At 39.9% G+C, this 26,500-nt stretch overlaps 1 protein-coding gene across 6 annotated transcripts in view; it reads right to left on the bottom strand.

Moving 5' to 3' along the window:
* FARP1 (FERM, ARH/RhoGEF and pleckstrin domain protein 1) overlaps positions 1-26,500 on the bottom strand; it is a 217,393-nt gene that overhangs the window by 42,753 nt on the left and 148,140 nt on the right. For 4 of the 6 annotated variants that reach the window (XM_057402081.1, XM_057402086.1, XM_057402083.1 and 1 more), the window contains exons 4-13: positions 23,364-23,406; positions 22,354-22,432; positions 20,668-20,765; positions 16,260-16,374; positions 14,924-15,071; positions 12,254-12,349; positions 11,164-11,327; positions 9,560-9,628; positions 7,913-7,988; positions 5,527-5,767 (exon numbers count right to left, since the gene is read on the bottom strand). In XM_057402081.1, coding sequence (XP_057258064.1) covers positions 5,527-5,767; positions 7,913-7,988; positions 9,560-9,628; positions 11,164-11,327; positions 12,254-12,349; positions 14,924-15,071; positions 16,260-16,374; positions 20,668-20,765; positions 22,354-22,432; positions 23,364-23,406 — 1,129 coding nt within the window. The remainder of the gene's footprint in view (positions 1-5,526; positions 5,768-7,912; positions 7,989-9,559; positions 9,629-11,163; positions 11,328-12,253; positions 12,350-14,923; positions 15,072-16,259; positions 16,375-20,667; positions 20,766-22,353; positions 22,433-23,363; positions 23,407-26,500) is intronic. The other 2 variants (XM_057402084.1, XM_057402085.1) reach the window with 1 other exon arrangement.

The following is a 26,500-nucleotide window of genomic DNA, read 5'->3' as shown; positions in this document are numbered from 1 at the left end:
ACTAATAAAAGCTGTTCCAAAAACATCTGTGCAAACAGAAACCAGCCCTACAAATACTCAAGAAGGTCCTAAATAACTCTGGTGTAATAATACTCTCCTCACTAACTGAACTAATTTGCAAACCACTGTTTTTTCACTGTTTGCTAAGTCCTAATGATTAGGTTCAGCATCGCTAATGCTCCTGTCAAGAAAATTCTGTCTAATTTTGCATGCCCTTTAATCTTGAAGCAAACTGGTAGATTGATTTAATTTTTCAAATTATTATCATGCAACTCTTTGATTAGGCTTGGGCAACATGGTCTAGTGTGAGGCGTCCCTGTCCATGGCACTGGGGGTGGAATTAGATGATCTTAAGGTCCTTTCCAACCATCCTATGATTCCTTGCTCATCTATCTACTCTACAACTGATCTCAACTCCCTCTAGCTCACATAATGTACACTCAAATACAGCAAACCTAAAAACCTTCAGCTACATATTGACATTTTCTTAGCTACAGAACTGTCTCTTCCAGTTTTTCTTCAATGTAATTTGCATATAGTGTACACTGCAATGGTTAATGGGTTAACTATGCACTAGGCATTTGCAGCACTAGGTACAAATCATCTTCAGAGAACACCCCTGTCCATCATGCACAATGATTACGCTTGCTAAAGGATACGGTCTTAAATTGAAAACAATGTAGTCTAGGCCATTCAGATATCAATTACTCAAATCTCCATACCAGCAATATCCTATGTACTTCCTAGCTCCTACATCAACTTGCCACTATCCACATTTCCTTCAGCTAGCCAAAATTATTGTCAAATTTTACATCTCAGGTCACTGAGGAAAACTAGCTTCTAGGAAAGGCTGATTTGAAAAACAAAACCCCTCCACAAGAAGATCCCAACAGGACATAGCAAGTTTGAGCTGCTGCTGGGTTGGAAGAAACTTAGAATTGTCTGACACAACTTTTCTATTGTCATTGCAGAACATGACTGAAAGTTATCAGGTAGTTGGAATAGCAAAGAAAGAATCAGAGTGCCTTTTATCCATAGAGTAACTACACCTATACATTATCTTGGGACAAACCCATAAACTGCCTTTGCAACTAGTTTCCACATTCATCCAACTACATGGACAGAGTTGGCTCAGCACAACGATAAGCCATCTAGGCAGCCCAGCAACAGGCTTCCTCCACATCCTCTGGTAAGACAGGAGATGGGCAACTCAGGACTACTCATCTACAGCAGACGTAGCTGCTTGATCTTGCTGGGATATTCGGCTCCCTCATTTGTAGGAACTGCTTAAGGATATCTGGGCATTGATGGGTATGGGATTTAAACATTAATTATTGAGAATAAAAGATTTAGAACAGTGAATCAGAAGTACTATCAGCCACACTCCAAAATCTACTGGAATGGGTGGGAGAATCAAATCTTTTACTTAGTCTATAACTACCTCTGTTACACTTGAGACACAGGTATGCTTAGACCACTGCTGTTGATCCATGTATGTAGATTAATCAATGCTTGCAATGACTAAGTTGAATTGACTGGCTCCTCTTCCCATCTCATCCTTAGTCCATTGTGAACCATCTCATCTGTAGTCCTCCTCCAAAGGCTTCTGTTCTTTCCCGCAAGGTCTTTCTGTATTTGTCCTACAGAAACAAACTACCAGATGGGTTCTAAGGGACCTGATCCTATGTGAAAACATCAGTTTAAAACTGCTCTCACAATTCTTGGCAAGCGCTCAGATATGAACCACATGTCTGGTGGAGGAATTTGGCCCACAGATTGTTTTTAATTAAATGCTTGTCAACTGATATTAGACGGAACTTCAGTGGCATAAGAATGCTGCAGAAATGATTCATCCTCAATGAAACTATTTCCTATGTAATTTACAAACTTCATTTCTTCAAACTGGAAGAATTTCACATGTGTTGAAACAACAACCACTTAAACAGTTAAAGTCAAAAAAATGCCAGATGACAGAAAACAGCCACAGAAAAATCCTCATATTTCATTTTTGAGGATAGTATTCAAACGGGAAAGTAATAAAAGCTGTTGAGGTACTTCATTAGAAACCAGGCTAACTCCAGCTACCATTAAGTCTGTTCTTATAAAATTATAAATCCATTATCCTTGTAGGCATATGAGACAAAAAAATCAGGCCTGAAAATAGTATCTGAAAGGATGCAAAATAGTAAACAACACTTTCATATTCACTTAAATCCAAACAATATGAAACCTATTCACTTTTCCTAAGCAGCAGAAATGACTGCAAATCCTTTTTGCTGAAAATCCATTATCTGAACTGTAATTTTACTGGCTAACAAAGCAATTAAGCCATCTGTCCAGACTGTTAGTACCTTACTATATAACTACTGGTACTTTTGCTACACAGGCAGCAAAAAAACCCACAACCCAAATCAAAAGAAGACTCATGCACCCACTCCTCAACCTCATGCTATCTGTCAATGCAGGCTTCAACTACTTATATTTCATCTTAAATATTGAGAAGTTCAAGGCAATTATTTTACAGCTGTACTAAATCCAAAACATAAACCATCTTCTTTTAGAATAATATACAAGTAAGCTTACCCATAATTACCAATCTTGTTGTTTCTTGATTCATGCTTTAAACTACAGGAACAAACAAGAGCATTCCCTGTCACCAAAGTATCACTGTCTAAAGAGATGCTTTACATCTTCCAGCTCAAAAATGAGGTATCTAATCTTTAAAAAAACCTAACACACTAAAGGAGATGAGCAGGTTAGAACTTATATTTACACAAAGTATATTTTACTGCAAAAAAAGTTAGGTATATAACAAGACATGCCTAACTACTGTAGGTATCTTTTTAAATATCCTTCACTCACATTAACCTCTTAAAGTGTGCATAGACCAAGGCAGTAGAAAAATTAAAAAGAATTCTTATATTATTATTTTTGTAAAAACAATCTTCAAAATTCTATATGGCCTAGATTTATGAATTCCTGTAACTTATTCATCAGTACTTATGTGGGTAGACCATTATCGCTGCATGCATGCACTGCATGATGCAGATCACTGCAAGCGACCTGCATTTCTGTCAATGCTTTTGTTCATCACTTAAAATTCACAGATTTAGTTCCACTCCCCCACAAGAAAAATACATGAAAGTTGAAAGTAAGGCCAGTGTTACAGAGAACATCTTGTCTCCCGGCTCTAATAACTGCAGGACACCTTCTATACAGGAGACCTTTTATCTGAATTTCCTTAATTAACTCAAGAAACTATAATCAGATTTTATTAGGATACAGCCTTAATTCTCAGTACTTTGAGCACGTGAATTTGAAGTTTACAAAGAATTATTCAGTCTGTCTTTCTGCACATGGGCCAAAATCTCACTACGCTATGTACATTAAAGCCTGGACCACAGTTAGTGCCATCCTTTTCTGTGTCAGGGGATGAAAAATTTATGAGGTGGCACTGTAAAAAAAAAAAATTGCCTACGACAGACTAACTGGATCCTGTACAGAGAAAGACTTTTCATGATCAAAGAAAAAATAAAATTAAACAGCCACCATCTCCTAACCCCCACCAAAAATCACCCACCACAAAACTTTGATGTCCCCGTAATAATTTCATTGAAAGAATAAGGGAGGGGGGAAAATCCCTGGCAATTAATCTTTATACCACACTGACAAAGGATATAAAGGATTGCTTTGCAAGTAATACTCATACCACTCTTTCTCAGAGCTATTTCAATCTAAGTTTTTTGTTCACTTGAATTATCTTTTTCATCTTGTTCTCTTTCTTGCCCAAGGAAGAGTTTGGAGTTTCAAAAAACTCCATCACCAAATCAGCCTGTTGAACCCACTGAAGAAAAATCTTATCATTGTTCTGTCATTGTTCCTGTACACATGCCTGATTTGTATCCTCAGTTCATCAGTTAAGATTATAAAATGGGTTATGAAGATGAGTAGACTAAACACATTCTTGCTGTGAAAAGATTTTCCAGTGTATTTCAGGATTTCAACAAGACTTGGTCCTGAATAGCGAGCTGCCTGCATTTGGCTGCAAGTTTTTAACTCTGTTGAGGCACTCATTAGTTGCTCTCCTTATACAGGAGAGATAAAAAAAAAAAGTAGTAGAAATACAAAAGAGCACAACGTACCTACTTAATTTCATTTTTGTTTGTTTTGTCAAAATAACTAGTCAAGTGTCAAAGTAGTAACAATATATACCTAAAATGTGACTTCATACAAAGAATTGGTGTCTAAAGTCTTACAAAGGTACCTCAATCAGTAATAATTTTCCAATCCTCCTGCCTTTCAGAGGAGATGTGTTTCTGTTAAGCTTCATTGAGACTTACTATTGTATTTCCAGCATCCCTTCCCTCTGGCTGGTCAGTACAATGATAGTCTTTCAAATAGCCCACACACTGAAATTATTATCAACCACTCTTCATGAGCACCAGAAGATGCAACCACTTTGAGCAATCACAGTACCCACTGGTCTTATACTCCCTGGTCCCTAGCAGCTGAACACCTGCACACCATCTTCATCACTGAGACGAACAGACACATCTTCCTCTACCTCCTCCTCAAGCTGAAGGCTTCCCAATGAGTACTTATTTCTAGGCATGGGAGAGGAACTCAGCACAATGGGATTTCCAAACACCAGAGGGTGAGTGAAGGGGTTAATGATTTCTGAATCAGAATCGCTAGATTCTGTCCCACTGCTGGTAGAGCCCTCCATCATCTGGACTGCAGCCATGTGATCCACCATGCCACTGGCATGCAGTGACTGTATGATTGGGCTATGCTTTGATTGTGCCCCAGCTGGCATACCATTTGCCATCATTTTGCCTTCTGGAGAAGACACCTTAGCCACCCTGCTTCCTTTATAATACCTCTCTGATCTATACTCTTGTCCAGGGGTTGAGGATATCTGACTTAGGATAAATGGATCTGTAACTGATTTATTGCAGAGATCTGCTTTTTTCTGTGCACGAGACTGTTGAGAACCTGGAGAATATCTGCAATACCCATGGCAGCTGCCATCATGGCTATCTTCTTCCCCAGTCCTCACCCTACAGTCATGCCCATTTTCTGAGACATAACCCTGAGATCCAGTTCTACTCAGGCTCATGTTAGGGCTTGACCCTTTGCTGCTGGGAGGCAATGGAGTGGCCAGTGGACTACGACTCCCTGGCCCTCTAAACATTTCATCAACCAGTGAGCTGTGCCTTGGCATCCTGGGGCTTCCCTCAGTGTAGAAGGAGATATTAGCTGGGTTATCATCATCAAGGTACTCTTCAGAGAGATACTGGGAAGACTTTAGAGAAGCTGAGGAATCCCTGTATCTAGTTCTATTGCAATTTTCATCTCTGTAGTGAATATAGGCACCACTGGTCAAATCACCCTCATAATTGTCATTTGTTTGGGAATATGACCGGGTTATTTGTCCTCTGAGCAGATCATACTCGCTATCTACATCACTGCAGTCAATGAAAGGAATGGAGGTGCTGCTGCCATGAGCAGCCCTGGAAGCTGGACCTGTGCTTGGTTGCTGTGATTGAGGTCTGTTCTGCAGCATCCTGTCCTTAGCAGCCTCCTCTTCTTCCTCCACTGTTGACACCACTGCTCCATCCACCTTTTTGCCTTCCTTTGGGCTCTTCTTTAAGGAATGGCTCTTGTGCTGTCCAGTGTCTTTTGGTGACGCTTTCATTTCCTTTCCTTGCCGGCAACTCTGCACTGCTGCAGTATCATTGTCGTCTCCATAGGCAAAGCTAGAGCTCTGGAAAGATAAAAAAAGGAAGGCAAGGGGGAGAAAAAGGGGGAGGGAAAGGGGGTAGGGAGAGGTTTGGGAGGGAAGGGAGCCAGAGGGAAAAGGGTATGTGTAATTACACACCAGAATTTTGCACGGTACAACATAGGAATCTCTTGAAAGCAGAAGAGGTAACCCAAGCTTCAAAACAAATACAATTTAAAAAAAGAGGTCTCTGATCTTAAATAACAGAAAAATATATAAGCTAAGCAAGGGAAGGCAGACAATGTGGTGGTATTTGAGGCCTTTCCATGCCCTAAGGCAGCCATCAACACTCTGGAGCATCAACCTGTTCACACTACTCTGAGAAGATGGAGGTAAAGATAAACACATGAGACAAATTCTGCACAGCCTACTTATATACACTAAAAAAGCCATGTGTGGGCTTTTGAGCACCCCACATTCAATCCCTGGACCATACCTGCCACTAGTTCATGGGCTGACTTTTCTGCATATACAAATATGTCGCATTTGGCCCTGTAGCTATGGTCTACCAACCTGAGCTTGTCTTTGTTATTTTAAAATGCTAAAAGATAGTTCAAATGGGCTGCATTTGTAATAGAACTCTCTGAAGTTCTTAGATTTGCAGAAATGAGAGATACTGTGAATATCAAAAGGAAGCAATGCAATGAAGGTGAAGGTTCAGGTAGCATTCTTAAATACACTAACCTAGTAGCTTGATCCTGTCATTTACATTTTATCTAACATAAAGTTATGTGATTAAAGGTTTGCCTCAACAAACACAGATGAGCACAGAAGAACACTGGCAGGTGGAGGAACCCCAGTATCCTAGTCAGGAAAATGGAGCTTCCTGACCTGGCTCCTCTGGATGCTGTCCCAAGAGAGCCATCACCCCATGGTCTGGGTATGTCTGGGATAGCAGCAACTGGAGAGACCACAGCAACAGACCTGGCTGGGTAGGTAGGTCAATGTGTAATTGCTAGCGAGCACTCAACTGGACTAGTTGATAAGTAGCGTAAGAGTTGGAAGCCACATACTGGAGCAGCTGTAAGTCAGGCCAGCCAGATGCTGGAAAGACCATTGGGCCTGGAAGTCAATTACTAGCAATGTCTTAAGTCTGTGCCAGCTATTGGAGAGATATCTTTCATGTGTTTGTCTCTGTGGCTGAGGTAACCAGGAACCTGAGGATCCAAGTGCCAGTTACTGGACAGACTGTCTAAGATGAATTACTGGAGAAATCCACATGTGTGTGCCTCTATATCTGAGCAACAGTAATTGGAGTGGGGCTGTGAGCCTTGCAGGATTGTATGTCCAGCCACTGGGAGACCTAGGGATCCAGGGGCCCACTACTGGATAGACTGAGTGTCTAAGACCAGTTGTGGGAAGGATCCATATTGTATATGAGTATGAATATTTTTCACTAATGAACTTGTATCCTGATCAGCCAAAGAATGTAAAAGGGTGAGGCTACTGGCACTGTGCTTGTGGGAGTGCTGTTTTCTGTTTGCTTTTACCTATGTGGCTGGCTTGTGTATATACATTGTATATTTATGTTTATGTGGGTGTCTATAGTGAATACATTCGCAGCCTTACTACTAGCTGGACCTGGGAAAATGCAGCTGGTGCAACCTCACTGCCGTTGGATTTGCAAACTCCTAATTCATAGCAGCTAATAATGTAAGACAAATACTTTAGGTATCTACCAGAGATGACTATAATGCTCAGAGCTGTAATTTTTCTAAGGAAATAATTCTTCTCCCTGGCTAATACAACAAAACACCTTGTCATGGACAACTAAGACTTCCCAGTGAAGGAAAAGAATTAAACTTTTCCCAGATAAAATAACCAAATAGAACCCAGGACCCTAGCAATAACACTGCGGACTGCAGCTTTTTCAGATGGTCATTAGTACAGCTCAGATAAGCTCTGTATTTATATTTGTCTGGTTGTCTGGAAGCAACACTATTCCACAGGGAAAATGAACCTGTCCTACTTGAAGAACCTAAAACTTACGACACCCAGGGCTCCTCAGCTCCCAGTTAAACAGTAAGTGAGCAGAAATCTATGCTCCTAGAGTTTCAAAAACTGTAATCAGGGTAATCTAACAAGAAATGTCTAAAAGGCATAAGCCAGGGTTTCATCAACATCACTGACTTGTTTTGGCACCTCTGTATGCTGTTCTGAAGGCTGTGCAGTCAGACTTCTGATGGACTGAATCTTGCTGTGTTTCCTGGAGATAAAAGGAGAATCACAGTAAGAAGCCATTTCGTTGCCTTTTTTTTTCCTACAAATAGCAATCAAGAGAAATGCCTTTTAAAATTAAACCTCTCAATAGCAGCTTTCATAAAAGTTTGCTCCCAACCACATTAACATTCCTCCTTTCTGTAAAATTTCAATGCACTATGTGCTGCAAACACATCACTGTAAGAAAAGGGAGAGGCACTGAAGCAAAAACGGTCTATCACATGAACATGACTCATAAGCAAGGAACTGTTGTCATGGCCTTTGTGGCATCTTGGCCATTACTTTCAGTTCATCATGAATAAGATGAGCTCAGACAGAACTAGCTCTATCAGGTTGGAAGATTTCCCTGGAGACTCTCACTTGAGGTTGGCTATGCCCATTTCTGTTACTTTCAGTATTATTATGAGCTGAATATCCCTGTTCCTATACATTAATGACAACCCACCAAAGAGAGTGCAAATCAATATGGGAAGAAGTTACCTGTGATGGTAAGACATTCACTGCTGAAAAACAGACTGAAAAATAGTGACTTGTGAGGTGGGCTGATGCCAACCTCACGAAGTTTAACCATGCCAAGTGCAAGGTCCTACACCTGGGTCGGAGCAATCCCCGGCACAGCTACAGGTTGGGCAGAGAAGAGATTCAGAGCAGCCCTGCGGAGAAGGACTTGGGGGTGTTGGTCGACGAGAAAATGAACATGAGCCGGCTTCAGTGTGTGCTCGCAGCCCAGAAAGCCAACCGTATCCTGGGCTGCATCAAAAGGAGCGTGACCAGCAGGTCGAAGGAGGTGATCCTGCCCCTCTACTCTGCTCTTGTGAGACCTCACTTGGAGTATTGTGTGCAGTTCTGGTGTCCTCAACATAAAAAAGACACGGAACTGTTGGAACAAGTCCAGAGGAGGGCCACAAGGATGATCAGGGGACTGGAGCACCTCCCGTATGAAGACAGGCTGAGGAAGTTGGGGCTGTTCAGCCTGGAGAAGAGAAGGCTGAGTGGAGACCTCACAGCAGCCTTCCAGTATCTGAAGGGGGCCTATAGGGATGCTGGAGAGGGACTCTTCATTAGGGACTGTAGTGACAGGACAAGGGGTAAGGGGTTAAAACTTAAACAGGGGAAGTTTAGGTTGGATATAAGAAGGAAATTCTTTCCTGTTAGGGTGGTGAGGCACTGGAATGGGTTGCCCAGGGTGGTTGTGAACGCTCCATCCCTGGCAGTGTTCAAGGCCAGGTTGGACGAGGCCTTGGGTGACATGATTTAGTGTGAGGTGTCCCTGCCCATGGCAGGGGGGTTGGAACTTGATGATCTTAAGGCCCTTTCCAACTCTAACTATTCTATGATTCTATGACTTTAAGGAAACCATGGGTTATACCAACTTCCACCAAATATTCAGGACCAAATTGGAATTATACAAGTGATAAACTGTCAAACCAGCAAAGAAGGATTTATTTTGTTTTTTTAAACTTGGTCTGGTTCCAAGATCATAGAATATAATTACCTGGAAATTGTTACTTTTGTTTGATTAAAAAACAATTGAACAGGTTACTTATTTCTTCTCACCTTTCAAACTGCACTTTTTTGTGCCCTCCTTCTTTAACATAGTCAAGAACTTGCTTCTGAGTCCGACCACTGGAAGAAAAACACAGAAATAAACACATATTTTTATCAACTTGCACATTACTTGCCTCTTTTTTTTTTTTTTTTCCACTATGGAGCTACTTTTGGGTGCCATTTCAGAGCTGCTTAAATTCTGTTGTGTGCCCTTTATGGGGTACTACACTACTGGGAAGTCACCACAATAAAAAGCAAAGCTGGGTTTAAGTTTTCATCTCATGGAACAAAAAATATTCTTGAATCATTTTGAGTCAAATACCAGCCTTCCCTAGTAAGAGTAAACCACAGAACCAAGATAAAAAGAGCAGAAATGCATTTCATGACTCAGGTACTACTACAAAAAATGTCAACTAAGCTTATATATATTTCCTGCAGAAATGTAGGCTGGAAACCCCTTTCACCCTTTTTGCTACAGGCTGTGAAAAAGTAGTGAGAAAGCCCAGCAATTCTTACTGTGCAAAGTTATAAATTCCAAAGGAAACTGGGACCAGTAAAGGAAACCCCCACCTTGAGAATGCTCAACAGAGAACCAAATTCCTCCTGTTCATTAGAAGCTTTCAACCAATTGAATTACCATAAGGCGTGGAAAAAGTTACTGAATTTATTTAGCACAGACAACACTGAGCGGAAGACATAGCCAAAACCTGCTCTCTAAAGCAGAAGGTAAGTTGAATGGACCTACAGTTTTCTATTTACTCAGGCAGAAACTTGACAAGTTATGGCTTGTTTACTCTAACACAGGTCCTTCCATCTTGATTAATTTACTTTGCAGGCAAGAAACAAAGTGGAAAGAGAGACTGAATGGCTGTATCTGCTGCGTTCTTGTGCAAGACAACTGGAGTGTACAGCTTATCTCATAAAGAGGGTTTCTAGCTGATCAGCTTATATCAGCTTTACAAACAAAATAAACTGTATGAATGGAAGGATATCCCCCCCAGCATATGCAATGCAATACAGTATCTACAATGAGGCTCCTGTCAGTGTAAGGAAAAAAACACATTAACCCAACTATTAAAAACTTTTCTACAGCTTTAACAACATTGCAGGTAGATTTGGTCTCAACATAAGTGGTCATCTCACATGAATCCTTTGCAAGCATAAAGGTCTCAGCATGAAGACAAGCCATTGTTTTTTACTGCACAGAAAAGGGTTTACCACAGCAACATGCAATGGAAATAAAAATCCCTACTCTGTTACACAGGAAAGATCCCATGCTAGAAGCAGAGGATCCAAAGAATGCCAAAAAGTTGCCAGCTAGCGTTGCTGAGGACACACGTGAATTTTCTTATGTGAAAACAGCTGGAATCTATACACTTTATATCATACCTCCAGAAAGCTATGTTGCAACACCTAATATAAAATTAATGCAGGTTTTTTCCCTACAGTGTTTTTTGCACTGTTCTGGCTGAGAAGATGCAATGGAAAATATAAAGCAGCAAACTACAATATAAATAAAGGATGGCGAAAATAATTGGTTTAATCTTAGATCATTATGGATGTGATTTTGAAATGAGGAGGCAACAAAGGTGGAAGAAGAATGCAGGTCTTACCTGAACCTAAATGATGAACCTCTAGAAAAAAGAACAGGTTTAGGCTTTGGTTTAGGTTCCTCAAAGAGCCTGAAAAAGGCATGATGCTCCACACAGATCTTCCAGAAAGACTTGCAAAAATCTCGACTGGCCATAAGGAATTCCAGGGTGTCCTGGAATGAACTCTGCAAACAGATAAAGCATTCGCAATGTAAAGAAGCATGCAACGTGTTACAGAGATTTACATTGACACAGAGGTGCTATGCCAGAAAAAAAAAAAAAAAAGCTTTTTTCACTGCCCTTTAGGTTTAACAGGCCCCACCCTTCCCACTTTGAGACAACAATTTGACTGACAGCATCACAGCTATTGCTCTAACTTCCTTTCATTGATAAATATGAGAGAGATAAAACGACAAGAGGTGGTTTACAGGCTACAACTTAAGAACTGATAATACAGTACCAGAGTCACAGCCAGAAGACAAATCTGTGACATTCAGTTAACATTTCCTTTGCTAGGACTCTCACCTGAGATGCCAGGTTGATGCATACAGTACCAAGAGTGAACATAAGATATTAATTTAAACAAAGAAATCTTGAGGTGACAAAACCGTATGTTTGATCTGTGAGTAGAAAGTTAGAATCATAGAATCGTTAGGGTTGGAAAGGACCTTAAGATCATCAAGTTCCAACCCCCCTGCCATGGGCAGGGACACCTTACGCTAAATCATATCACCCAAGGCCTCGTCCAACCTGGCCTTGAACACTGCCAGGGATGGAGCATTCACAACCTCCATGGGCAACCTATTCCAGTGCCTCACTACCCTAACAGGAAAGAATTTCCTTCTTCTATCCAACCTAAACTTCCCCTGTTTAAGTTTTAACCCCTTACCCCTTGTCCTGTCACTACAGTCCCTAATGAAGAGTCCCTCTCCAGCATCCCTATAGGCCCCCTTCAGATCCTGGAAGGCTGCTATGAGGTCTCCACGCAGCCTTCTCTTCTCCAGGCTGAACAGCCCCAACTTCCTCAGCCTATCTTCATACAGGAGGTGCTCCAGCCCCAAATTACCAAATAACCTTTTGTCAACTTCATCAATTCTTGACAAGAACTTACATTCACATCAGGACGTAGTTTGATAAGAAAACGTTTTCTTTTGAAGCTCAGCTTTCGAACCTTAGCCCAGTTGAAGGCATTGATCTTGGTGTGACCCTACAGAGAAGAAAGACAGCAGAGTTTAAGCATTCCAGATCTGAATGGAGAAACCTAAACGACTACAGTAAGCTTGTCATAAGTAAATCATCTATTCACTTCACTTGAAATTATGTTTTTTCTTATCATTCATTCTCTGATAACACAAACCATAAGGCAACTGGTGTTATGAGTGGAAGCAGATACTTATAATTAAACTCTTGCACCTAAGACTAGGTATACTGAGTTGACTCAGTACCAACTGCACAAAACAGGGCTGTCCAGTTTTTGCTCAGATTATGTTATCTTGTTCCACTATGCTGACTCCAATTTTCAGTGGACCAAATCACCTCCCAGAGGTGCCTCCTTCTCCTTTTACCAGCTACAGGGAATCCAAACACATAATATGTCACCTCACTTTGGTGGGTTAGATTTCCTCCCTCTCAGTCTTTCTACAGGGCAAAATAAACACCCCTTTAAATACTACTTAACTGAGGAAAAAAAAGCAACTGAACTGGAAGTATTCTGAGCTTTTATCATAGGGAGCAATGGAAGTAAATGAAAAATAAATAAGTTGTCTCTAAAGAGTCATAAAATGCTTTTCCCCAAAAAGCAATCAAAACCCTGAAGCAAACAACAAGCCTGAAAGAAATTATCTTCAAAATAGTACAATTCCCAGACACTGCATCATTAGCCCCTACCCCCCAGAAGTCTCAATCTTACCTATGTTTAGAAGTATTTGATGTATTATTTTAAAATACACATTACAGCAGTTTGTTCAGTAAAGACTTTAGTACAAACATGCTTACAGCAGAAAATTCTGAGAGCTACTATAAGATTGCTGAATGCAGAAACCCATGCTGATTTGGGTGCTGTCACCAGACGCCGTAGGAGTAATGACAGTGTGAAGATCTCTGCTAAGTCAACCTGCTGTCTAAGAATCCCATAATTAATCTCCCTTAGAATATTCAGCAGCACTGACACTGATTTCTAAATAAATGACAGACTTATTAAAATAAGTCTGTCTGACTACTGCTTATGCCATTTGTGAGTGAACCTTTACTTTTCTCCTAATGAGGTTTTCATAGTTCAATATTTATCAGTTATATCCAAACTAAAGAGATGAACTTAAGGCTTTTGCCCTGTGAAGTGCTTAAAGGAAGCCTTAAGATTACTGCCACACACCAATTGCTGGACAGACTCCAGCAGGTTAGAACCTGACTTCCTTTTCAGCATTCAGTCTTGGAGCCTGACCCAGCAAAATCTCCAAGCATTTCTGAAAGTTCATAAAAGATGCGTTTTGAAAGTCCCAAACACATTAGGACATAGAGAGATGACTGAATTTTAGAGCTTTACAAATCAGGCCAGTGAGGTCTATGCTGTTTTATGTGAACATGTACTTTCAGCTGAAAGACAGTCTAAATTTATAAGGCTTTGCAATTCAGTAATTCAGCTGACGAAAATACTGTGGGGGAGCAGGGGATGGGCCTGAACATACAATTAGTTATGTGCATTTCTAACATCACAGTGGTGTTCTGATGCTTCAATCTATGCTTCAGTTTTGGGGTTTTACTAGCTGCGTATTTAGTTGTTTGGGGCTTATATATATATTTTTGGTTTTGTTGTTGGTTTTGGTTTGGTTTTTTTAATGTCTATTTCAGAGCATTTGGGTCAGAGTGCTCTGGGTTTGTTGCTGTTTGTTTTTCTTCATAAAAGGACTCAGAGTACTTTATAAAGTTGGAAACATTAGTATTTTAACTATAGTAAAAAAATTAATATGAATAATCAATTACAAGTGTAAAATTGTGTATTTTAAAGAACAGTTAACTTACTGTTTTTAATACAGAGTGAGGTAAATATGATTTTGGATGCTAGCAGACACAATTCCATCTGAGGTGAAAGCCGTTTATACCAGCTGACTACCTGTACCTTCACAACTGTAAAAGCCCAATTTGTTACTTACCTAAAGGGAGCTGCAGAACAAGAATTTGATAAATCTACTAATGACATTTCACAAACATTTGCTAGACTGACTGGGGTAGGAGAGAAGAGGAAAGAAATCTAAGTAAAACGCTTTGGATCTTTCAGAGAAAGAAGTAAGATTCATGGATTCAGCAAAAGTAGAATGGCCAAGGCTGGTCAAGAAAATTGCAAAAACTTTGACAAAGTAATGCTGCAGAGATTACATTCACTACCTACGTCCTTCTCCATGTACTCCTGTTTGCTGTTTAAATTTGTCCCTGCTTCACATCCACTTAGTATGCACCACACCTGCAATACCTACCTTCTGGTATATGTAGGAGGTATCAGCATGACTAGCTTGCAAATTGTAAGCTATGGATCAGTTTGCATCTTGAACAGCCCATTGTAGCCATAAATGGAGTTTTACCCTGTGCAAGCAAATAAGGTAAGAGTCCCTGGAAGTGAAGTACCTAATGCAGCTATAAAAGGTTTAAGGTCATTGTTAGAAAAATTGTGGAAGTTCCTGAATTTTCCCAACCAAATTCTTTCAGACATGGCTCAGGTCCTAAATTCTCATCACTGTAAATCTCTGTGCTTTATAAAGTACGAAGTCATGTCCTGAGCAGCTCTAACCTGAAACACAAGAATGCCTGTGTTGGCAACAGCCAGGTTGATTTTTGTCCCTTCCCTGTCCTTGGCTGGATGCAAGCGTATTCCATACATCTCCAGACGGCGGGCAATCTCTAAAAGCTGGAAGTCTGACTCTGCTGGTGTCTGCCCCCTTGAGAAAGAAAACAGAGAAGACACACAAATCCATCACACATTTTAATAGAGAGTAACAAGTCCTTCAGAGAACAAAGAGACATTTCATCAGAGAGACTGAAACCTGTCAGAGGTGTATGATCTATATGGTTTTATTATATTCCCAGATTTATATCAGCTTTATCTTAGTCTAAATCAGTACCAAAGAATCCACAGATTTTACAGTCTATTAGAAATTTTGATTGCTCCAATTCTGAAGCACGTGATAAAGCCAGATTTTGAACCATTAACTTTAACAGAATTCACTACCTCTCTTTGTATTTCCCATTAGAAAAACATGCTGTATTCCTAAAAAATAATAATAATAAAAAAGTCAAAACAAAACAAAAAAACAGAAACATGTATGGGCGTTGCTCATTGTAAAAGGAAATGCAATACCAAAATTAAGTAAAACAGAAGACGTTAAAACCTTAACATAAATGTTGGGGACCAATGAGCACTAAATTAATCATGAACAGAATTATGCAGAAGTTCTGATTATTACTGCTACAGAACTCCCTACCACTCATATCTAATCCAATCTAGCTCAAAATGAACCTATTCAGGTCTTGAAAGTGTTCTCAACAGCATAAAACCCCTAACTGTTCTATGCCATATTTGTAATTCTTTTAACCACCTTCTTACCACTAGTCTTTTCTCCAGGCCTTAGGATACCGATGTGTATCATCATCTTGAATTCTATTACCCTAAATCCCTAATTCTGCAAGCAGTATGTGCTTTTCCTGGAACTATTGCTAAACTCCTTCACTCATCTCTAGATGGGTGGTGAAAACGATGGGAAGCTGAAAAGGCAACATTCGATATCCTTGAAATGAAAAAGACTGTTGTCAGAAGTGCCTGGCTAATTTGCAATCACACCTGCATGCAGAAAATCAGCAGTGAAGCATTTTGTATGAAATAGACTGTAAAATCATGGCATGTTTGAATGAATATCAAAATCAATTGCTCTTTAAACATCTCGTTATGATGACGAGAAAAAGGCAGGAGTAACCTTCAGGAAACTCATAGGCTTGAAGATTTTTTAAGAAGGAACCTCTGAGAAACTCAGAGGTCCAAATCTCTTTTGCACTTATAATGTAGCACATATTTACAGTTAGAACTACTCTAAAGGAAAAGATGACCATTAACAAGAACAAAAAAGACTTACGTGTGGCTACGGTGAAATTCCATGATTTTGTCTTCTAGTGCTTCTTGCTGAGGTATATACTTGCTCTTCGCCAAGTGTTCACGATCTATGGTTTCATCAAAATCCCCAATCTCAGCTATGGAGAATTTTAAGAAAAGTCTGTTAAAACACTGTATTAAATCTGAATTATCTGTGCAATCCAAAAGGTGCAGACAGCTGGGAAGAGGACAAAGAATCAGTTTCTTGCAAGCTGTGTCACAGTTTTACAATTCAGATTCCCACTGAGTTATCTTCCAGGCACTCCTCTCTTCTCCTGTTAGCATGTGATATGCAAAAGAAGCCCAAGGTTTCCTCCCATCTAATTAGCTGTTGGATGTCAACTGAACAAATGAAGACATCACAGTGCCACCCTGACTTGTGTGTGGGATAAGTGTGGGGGTGACAGGGAGGACAGCACAAATTCAGCAGAACTCATCCGTCTCTGTCACACACATCATGGCGCTCACGTGCCTTTCCATGGAGCAGCCAAGCACAAGCTTACTCCCCAGGCCCATGCCCCATGCTGTAATCTTGGAGGGAAATCTGAAAGATGGCTTTTGTCTGCTTGTTTGAACGCAGGCATGTATCCCACCTCATGGGGTTATGAAACATTTGTCTTCCTCTAATTTTGCAACAGTTTGAGACACATTCTGTCTCCCTCCTCCTCAAAGTTGCTCCCATCTGCTGCAGTTATTCAGTACCGTGTGTGCAACAGTATGTCACACCCACCTTCCATTTTGCAGCCCATTGAGTGAGATTTCCTCTTTTTTGGGGTTTGGGGAATGGGAAGGAGACAGTTTATGTGTGGATGCCAGATTACTATCTTGTTGCCTGCTATTCTTGGAATGCCTCTGAAAATCTTGCCATTAGCTTTTTCACTGAGGAGCCAGAGTAGCAGCTTCTGCCAGCAAACCTGCTGCAGTAGCAGCAATATCGCTACAACAAAGGCTGCTACGTTAATAATGCCAGTGAAATTAAAATGCAGTGCCCTCAAATTAAATCCAGGTTGCAGTCACACACATTGTGCAGTCGACCTAGAGTATCATGGACCCAAGCTCAGATATTCGCCTCAGTCCTGCTCATGTAAATGAATCCTTAATCCAGTTCTGTCCAAAATAAGTTTGTTCAGAAAAAATAGATGCTTCAGATGATGTTTATCTGCAAATGTGGATGAGGAGGTAATAGCCTTGTGTAAGCAGGGAAGATGAGGACCAAAGCATCTATGAATGACAGAGCAAGTATCACAAATCTTTAGGATCTGCTTTTAACGCTAGTTCAAATAAAAGGCAAATTTCTCTTCTTTAATGAAGCTGTAAGCCTGTGTAGGTTTGCAACACCTCAAATAACATGAGTCTTGATTCTTTAAAATGCAGTTCATACCTTATACGTCCTTGTACATGGATGGATTTTAGCCACCTTCTGTAAGGCTTTCTTCAGAGCCAAGAGTACAGAAGCTCTTACTTCACTTTTACAAGGTTTCTATAACGCTCTCTGCATTTGTCAGCTGCAAATCCATTATCCAAATTGTCCTCCTGGCTTTCAAGTTACTTCTGAATTTGTTCTCTCTGACTTCATACAATTGCTTTTACTTGTCTCCTTAGCCCTCCTTTTCCCTATTAAGTTCCTTCCTACTAACACTCCCTCTAAAATGAGAGGGAGTTGTATTTTGAACATTGTCAGCATCAGTTACAACTCTTCTCTAAAATCTTCTCATGCGTTTTAACCAAAGGCTGATTTTCGTTGATGCTTTCTTTTCTCTTATTTACACGTGCATTGTATCATGCTGCATTCTGTCTGCATTAGCACTGATATGTCTAATGCTTTGTATTTCAGCTCTTTTCCTTTAATCAGTCCATCTTCTTACTTCACATTCATGTTACTGCATCATTTCCAGTATCAAAGTCTCCTCGCACTTTTAATACTTTCTACAATGTTTTTAAGGTATTTTTAAATAACATGTTCCAAATATAAATTTTATTCTGTAATATAAATGCTAATTTAACAGAAACCTATTTGCTGTCATATTATGTTTTCATATAAATAACAGTCTCTAGCATTGACATAAGCTTGTATACATAATATAAAGGTCTTCTGGAATCAGATATCTCCCATAGAAAACGCTGGTAGGCACAGCACTGATAAGACATACAATCCCTAGCCTGCATTCTCAGTCTTTCCACTTTGGTATCATTACTCTTATCAGCTGTCTAGTTTTACTTCTATTGCAGAAAACACATAATACGTGTGGGTGTTTTTTTTTTTTTTGCTACTGAATAATAATCTAGAGAGAAAATAAATACGAAAGACAGCCATGGGGGTGAGGTACATTGACAGATAACTCAGACCAGAGCAAATTTTCACAGACAAATGTTAATGAGACAAGAAGATAGATAAATGAATGAGATAGCTGCAAACTTCTACCAGAGGTTTCTAGCAAACACTGTTACACAAAAAAAAGGGAGAAGGGAAAAATCATAAACAGCAAACAAAAGGTCCATCTTGCAGTCAGGAGATGGCAGATGCACCATAAGGCGCAACATCCCTCTGCCCAAAATGGCAGTTCAGATTCTGTGAATACTCTCTCACTTCCGCATGACGAATCTCTCACCTCTCTCCTTCTGACAAAGGGAAAAATCTCATTTTTCAGTACAGAACTCTCTTACCTTACTCACCCTATAATGAAAGTACTACTTGATTACTAAAATCCCAGTTCAGAATCACTCCACATCTCCAGCTCAGAGGGGAAAGTGACAAAAAACTAGAAATATTTCAAATGCATCATGCCAGCAACTGAAGAGAATTATTTAATCCAACAGTATAACTCACCTCAGCAGCATAAAAGCAATGGTGGTGATTTGCCATTTTTGCACACTTTCGAAAGAAAGCTTCTTGCCAGCCTGCATAGATGTGTCTAGGGGAATGGCGAGGAGTATAATGGGGGAATTGAAAAAACACAGATATATTTGAGTTTGACTGCACAGAGGAGGGAAAGGGACAGTTTGGAAATGTGAAAGGACATCCTGTGTTTTACTCTCTTAAGCTGTTGCTTTAGAAAAACAAGCTAACAGTTGCTCTCTGAGCAGTTCAGACACGAGAGATGTAGGTGGTTCACTGAAGAACTTCATTGAGTAAACAATAAAAGATAAGTAAGACGTGGAAAAGGATCTAAGTAGAAATTATGCATATAAAGTATAAGAGCTCAAGAGAGGACAATCATGGAGCAATACCTCAAATGAAGAGAGACACAAGCATTAGGGTGTCTTCTCCCCAGCACCTTTCTTTGGTGCACAGGCATTTAGTAGGAAAACTCACCCTCCTAGAATGCAACGTAACAAATGAAACTCAATTCTCCCCAGATGATCAAGACTTTTTTTTCCTGAGATGAAAGTAAGAACTAGCTTAACCAAGGAAAGAACCACCATTGGCGTGATGAACACTGTAACAGGATAAAATGAAAGACATGAAAAGCTCACTAGCCAAGAGTCTCAGTTTTAAAATGGTATGAGAAATACAGAATTTCAGAGAGGATGTTGCACACCTTATTGTTACTCAGTCACACTGGGCAATGATGACCATGGCAAATAGAAAACTATGCAATACTTGCCTTGCCAACAACAATTGATGAGAAACTGCCATAACACTCACAGCATGACAAACATCTCTGTCGACTGTAATTTCCACACAACAGCATTTCAACGGAAATACGCAATACTGAATTACACAATGACCATTCAAAACAATGGTCTATTATGACCATTATGCAAGCTACTAAGCGTTTTTTACTAACATTATAATCAAGATGAGTAACCATAAAATCTTGAAATGAAAAACATACATTGCCTTTCAAGTGATCTGAAAGCTAAAACAAGTTTTGATTTGGTTAATAAAGTTAATGTACAATTCCACTGAACAGTGTTATTGTGCATACTTAGCAATTAAAGAAAAAAAAAAACTTAAAATCTGTTGGTTTTTACTTCCCTATCAGTTTCCTCTTAGGACTGTGATTCAGTCTGGCATTCTAAGCATGTTTGTTTACTACATTCTCTAGACAGCATACACAGATTTCCAGGAATTTGACTGCTCTGCTGACATGATATAAAGTATAATTAAACAGGAATTTAGAAGAATTCAACCCGTTTGCCACTGCCTGTAAAGTTTGCTTTTTAAATGATCCTAGGCAGACTATCAAGTGCAGTGCCTTAAAAATGCAAGTCGTGCCCAGGAGCTCTTCTTTATTTGAAAGAGTAAATTATCTGTATTTGAATGCCGTTATACAGAAACTCAGTCAATGGTCCATATGGCTTAAACCTGTCCCTAGAGCAGCTACTAACAGCACATCCAACCAACCGTCCTGTTTATCCTCCTGCAAAGAAGAGAAAAGGGAACTTACACTGTACTATGTGTGAGATTAAGAGGGCAGTGCTGGTATCATTACACGTTAGCCTTCCCTGTGCCAGGTCCTGCTTCACTTGCAATGCAAATAGGTACCTGCGAAACCAAAGGGAACAAAGGGTTACGCAAAGCATAAGGGAAAGAGGGGAAAGTATTTCAACCCCAGCTGCATTTTTGACTCCATGTTCCTTTCACTTCTTGGAATCTACAGAAGTGATCTGCATTTCCCAAGTTTAGAGGGTAAGTAAAGCATAACAGCTACTATATTACAGCCATTACAGTCTTACATGGTGGCTGCTTTGCAGAACCAAGATATCTTTTTCTCTCTCCTTCCCTCCCTTGGAACCACACCAATGACATATGACTAGAAGCAAATGCGACAGCTATTAAGTGCTCAGCAACCGCACAGCAAGTAGCGCTAGATAATGGAGCTGATTGTAACTAAGAAGAAATGCCAGATAAACCAGTGATTTAGAGTCATCAGTTAGTTCTTGCAGAATACAAGAACTCTACCACCTTTGCACTCACCTGGAAACAAGGAGCAAGGTCTTGATTAAACAACTCTAGCTAGCTCTGGTACTTCTGTGGTCCCATTACCTGCACGGCCTGTGCATCAGCCATTTTTAACACTGCCTCCAAACCATTTCAGCCACGTAGGACAATTCTACATTAACAGTTAAAGTGCAGGGACAACACAGGTCTGTGACATTATTTCAACATTTAAATTTCTTTAAGCTTCAACAGGAATTTAAATTGCTTCATTCCACTCAGCATACTAGTAGAAGAATATAGCACAAAAGTGTTGTATTCTCTGCTTCTTCAAGTGATGAAGCTGTTCCCTGTGGATATGCTTTCACATCCTACACACTGCTGTGTACATATATTCAAGTTCCCTACTATGCACATTTAAGATCTAACCAAAAAAGTCATTAGGATTCAGAGACACATCTCCAGGTGCAGAAAGAGATCAACAAAAATCAATTTACAGTTCACATACTAAGCAACTGTTATGCAGATTATCTATTTGGAAACAGAAATGTTTCATTACCAACATCAATCACATTGTGAGTTTTCATTCATCCATTTTATTGTTTTTACTTAGTCTTTCAAGTAAATATTCCCTGTTCCTACCCCACTCTTTCACTTTTCTCTGTTCAGGCCAGCAAGAGATATCAATAATTTCTTTTTTTCCATTCCATTGCTTTATTACCAAAATAAAGCAAGACAGAGACAAACACAGAACAACACAAAGGTGGGCTTGTTCTTTATAAAACAAGTCATACGGAAATCAGAGTTCTTTGTAAAACAGAACTTCCTTGTGTCAGAAGACTGAAACCAAAAACTAATAGTGAAAATACTGAATCAGAATGGAAAACTGTAATTAAAACTAATAATACTGCAGAACAGAAAAGGAGTTGAAAAGTTGCAGTGAAGAAATACTGCATCAGAACAATGTTTCTCACCATAAAGGAAAGTCCTTTTCACAAGGAAGAACCTTAATAGATCCTTCATATACATACAGTAGCAGGTTGGAAGGGACCTCAAGGTCTGAACTTGAAGCTAATACTAAAAGGCAGCCATTGATCCTCTTCCAGTCAATCCTCACCCAGTCATTTCAAATTCCATGTTCTCCCCTGTGTGCACTAGAGATTTAGTAAGAAAAAATAGCCATGTAGCTACCAACCTTGTCAGTTCCTCCTGCAGCTGAGCGTGGTCAGGTGGGAAGAATTTTACCACAAATTTTACAACAACATGCTTCGGTCCTATGGGAAATGTCAAAGGAAGTTAGTTAACATCAGTAATGTGCTGACCAAATTTTATTACACAGAATGATGTACAAAGGACGATTCTCGGAACCTGCAGTGCATACGTACATGCTAACCTCCTTTCTTTGTTATTCAGGTTATTTAGAGACTGCAAAATAAAATTTACACACATAAAATAATACCTCGGTTGTGGGATACTCTGCCAAAATGGACTCTGGTTTTAGTAATTACATCAGTTGATCCAATAAAATACATGTGTCTATTTCCCTTGCTTCAGAACAGGAGAGAGCTAAAATACAACCTATTTTTCAAGTCCACTAGCAAATTACAATTCCTGTTTTAACAGCAGCACATTTGTTCTTACAAGTACGACTCTTACAAGTACGACCACAGACAGAAGAACCAATAGATCTCTCTTTTGTGAAAAGGAGAGGCTCCAGATGATACACTCAGACAATTATGACCAGAGAGACACCTATGAAACCTTAATCTCAATGGCAAAGCTCAATAGATGAAGCTAGTTCCAAGTTCAGCAGCAATGTCCCTCACTGTTGTGATACGTTTGCTAGCTCCTTCCCAGTAATAATGTCTTCCTGTTCCTTTTCTTTTATCCTTATTACTGCTAGCTGTTGACAGTGTATGCTTCCTCAAATACTTCTTTTATTGCACTCTTTTTTCTCTACAAAATAGTTTCCTCCATTGCCACCACTACCTCTTAAACCAACTGGCTAAACCTCAGCCTCTCACTTCATATGTTCATGTGTTCATGTGGCACAATTTCACAGCACATCCTTAAGGACAGACTAGAAATAAAAAATAAATAAATACATTTAGTGAAGAAAGTTGAGAAGATCCCAATTGTCAGAGTCCTAATTTATTCAAGTATTCACAGAATGACAAAAGTAAATGACAGCAAGGAAATACTTACTTCTAATCTGTTTTGTAACAGGCTTCAAAAGATCAAGCCACACCTGAAAACAAAAGAAGGTGGCGTTATCATCTCTGAACAAACTACCACTCACAGAGGAACATTTTTCATTGCACTGCTTAGATTACCAATTACTTATTTATTTTTTTCCAGTGTGGTCATCATTATTACGACGACCTTCTTAATTATACATAGTGGGTATTCTCCCCAGAACTGTAGAAGACACTCAGAAAACAGCACTGTTAAGGAGCTGTCACTGTGGCACAAATTTTGAAGCAGCGGAGATTCGGAAAGCTAGGGAACAGTGAGGAAATCTCTCTCTCACACATCTCAGACACTGGGAACCAAACTAATTTTGTGGAAAGAAAACTGAAACAATCTTGAGAAAGGCAAGTGAAAGGGGTTGGTGCTTGCTTTTGAGCTAAGAACACTGGACAAATGGATAAACAAGAAACTAATTTTGTGGAAAGAACAACTGAAACAATCTTGAGAAAGGCAAGTGAAAGGGGTTGGTGCTTGCTTTTGAGCTAAGAACACTGGACAAATGGATAAACAAGAAGGTGGCAACATCCTAGTTTTGTGTGGCCAAGAGGAATCCCACTGTGAGGCTTAAGCATAAAGGTGGAGCTCCTTTGCTTAGCCCAATAAAGATAAAGGAGTCTTACCACCATCACCTGGGGGAGGAATGTTCTCTCAGGTCGAGGGTGTGAGGCTCACAACAGTGTGAAGTGTGGGTGGGAAGAAGCTCACTTTTGGGTTGTGAAACACTATGTCTTTTCTATAAACCCAGGAAGCTCAGGCATAGGCTTTCTACTGGGGGGCAGTGTAATTTCTGCACATAGTTTACTTTCATCCATTTCTTAAAAAAAACATTTTTCAGGGTGGCATGTGGGTTTCTTCTTCAGCTTTCAAAAGAGCAGCTGTGGGTAGAAATACACTTTTCAGAGCCTAAACCCCTGTTCTGAAGGAGCTGAGGAAAATGTTATGGAAAGCCAAGGGACAATTGTGCAGAAGGTAAAAGCTAGACTTGCAGAACCTGGAGAACTATGACAGTTCAGAATCCTCAGCTGGTAACTACCTATTGCTCAAGCTTTATATTTTGTTATCTCACTAAATTGCACAGAGCCTCCTTTGGAGACATCCGGAGTTTGTGAAGGAACATCCTACCATTGCCACAAAGGTTAAAGTCATTAAAAAACAAATTAACCAAGTCTTCCTCTAGAAAAAGAATATGTATGGAAATGAATACATCTTAGACCTTTAGTAATTTTAGATTATGCAGAGCCTGAAACATATTCAAAATATTCACTATAGAAAATCACCTGCAAAACCAGGCGGGAACAGGCCCGTATTGCTATTATCACTGTTCCAATGTTTGCTATTTTCATCATTACTAATATAAGTACTTTGAATTAGCAAAGACCTCACATTACTGCCCTTTCACACCCATGTTTCTCAATGGAATTCTTTTTATGTTTCTCAGCCTCTGCAGGTATTTTTTTTTTTTTCCTTCTGAAGGGTTAAAGAAACTTAGTTATCCAAGAATGAGAACACTGTGCTTATCAAACATCAAGCTGGCTCTGACACTTTCTGCCATTTCAGTAACTTAAAACTGAAAGTTCTGAAAGTTGACATGTACATAATCTGCAACAAGCGTCAGGGACTTTGCCAAGTTTAGTGGGAGAAAAAAAATTAATCTTGAATATTAAACAATCAGTTTACAAGAATATGGGAATAATGTATTTTACCTGGCACCTAAAAATAAAAATGTCTCTCTCCAAAGGGAGTTTATGATATAGCATGAGCACACAAATGACACAAGTCATTCCTTTCACTTTCTCAATCATCCTACAAGCAAGTAACAACATCTTTGACCAGACTGCTGGATACCAGAAACAGAATCACAGAATCATAGGATAGTTTGGGTTGGAAGGAACCTTCAAAGGTCTTCTAGACCAACCACCCTGCAATGAGCACCTTCAATGCAAACACCTTCCACGGGATCAGGTTGCCCAGAACCACATCCAGCCTGGTCTTGAATGTCTCCAGGGACGGTTCATCCACCACCTCTCTGGCCAACCTGTGACAGTGTTTTACCACCGCCATTATAAAACATTTCTTCCTCACATCCCTCCTGAATCTCCCCTCTGTTATTTTAAAACCATTAGCCCTCATCCTATTGCAACAGTCTTGTCTTCTATAGGCTGAACAACCACAACTCTCTCAGCCTTCCCTCACAGGAGAAGCGCTAGAGCCCTCTGATCATTTTTGTGGGCCTCCTCTGGACCCTCTCCAACAGGTCCATATCTTTCCTGTACTGACTTCAGAGTTGGAAGCGGTACTCCAGATGGCGTCTCAGAAGAGCAGAGGAGAGGGGCAGAATCACCTCCCTTGACTTGCTGGCCATGTGTGGAGGGAGAGAGGGAGGGTGAAACAAAGACCTTACCACTGTCACCAAACCTGAGCAATCAAAACTTACACATGTGTAACTCCCACACTGTATCTAAACACAGCCAATCTGAGACCAATATATAAACTGGAAATTAAAAATAATGTGAGGATTCAATTAAGATTCATGTTTTCCATTTTCTGAGGAACTACAAAGGCTAGATTATTTTTTTAAACAAAGTCTGGCATGCCCTCATAGTGACTGGATGTCAGCAGCTGGAGAACTGAGCAAACATCAAGTGTGATGAAACCCCATGAAAACCCAGGCTTGGCCACAATGCCTCATTTCTCCTTGTCCCAACAGGAAGTGCAGCCCTCAGACCCTCCACGTTCATCTCCCATGCAGATTTTCTCTGCCACAAACACAGCACACTTGAATGCATACAGCTGCCAACTGACATCAATACATCAGATATGAGCTCTGGAGCCTTGCACGTTGAAACAAACACAGCTGAACTGTAAATATATGACTTCAGGTACATATGATTACATCCAAACAAATATGCTCTAAATATTTATTTTTCTTTTTACATTGCACTCTGCATTGGAAAAGCAACTCATTCTCTTTAGACGATATGAATGTAAAATATACATGCCTGGTTTATTTCTCAGACACACCATTAACTGCATTTTTTTTTTAATTTGCACAATGCTTGAGTTCTACATTATGGCCATTATGAAGCTCAGAA

This window comes from Pezoporus wallicus, unplaced genomic scaffold (genome assembly GCF_028554395.1).
Source record: "Pezoporus wallicus isolate ANWC-B61680 ecotype Strahan unplaced genomic scaffold, APGP_CSIRO_Pwel_v1 contig_6520, whole genome shotgun sequence".
Lineage (NCBI taxonomy): Eukaryota > Metazoa > Chordata > Aves > Psittaciformes > Psittacidae > Pezoporus > Pezoporus wallicus.
This window is presented reverse-complemented; position numbering and strand designations above follow the sequence as displayed.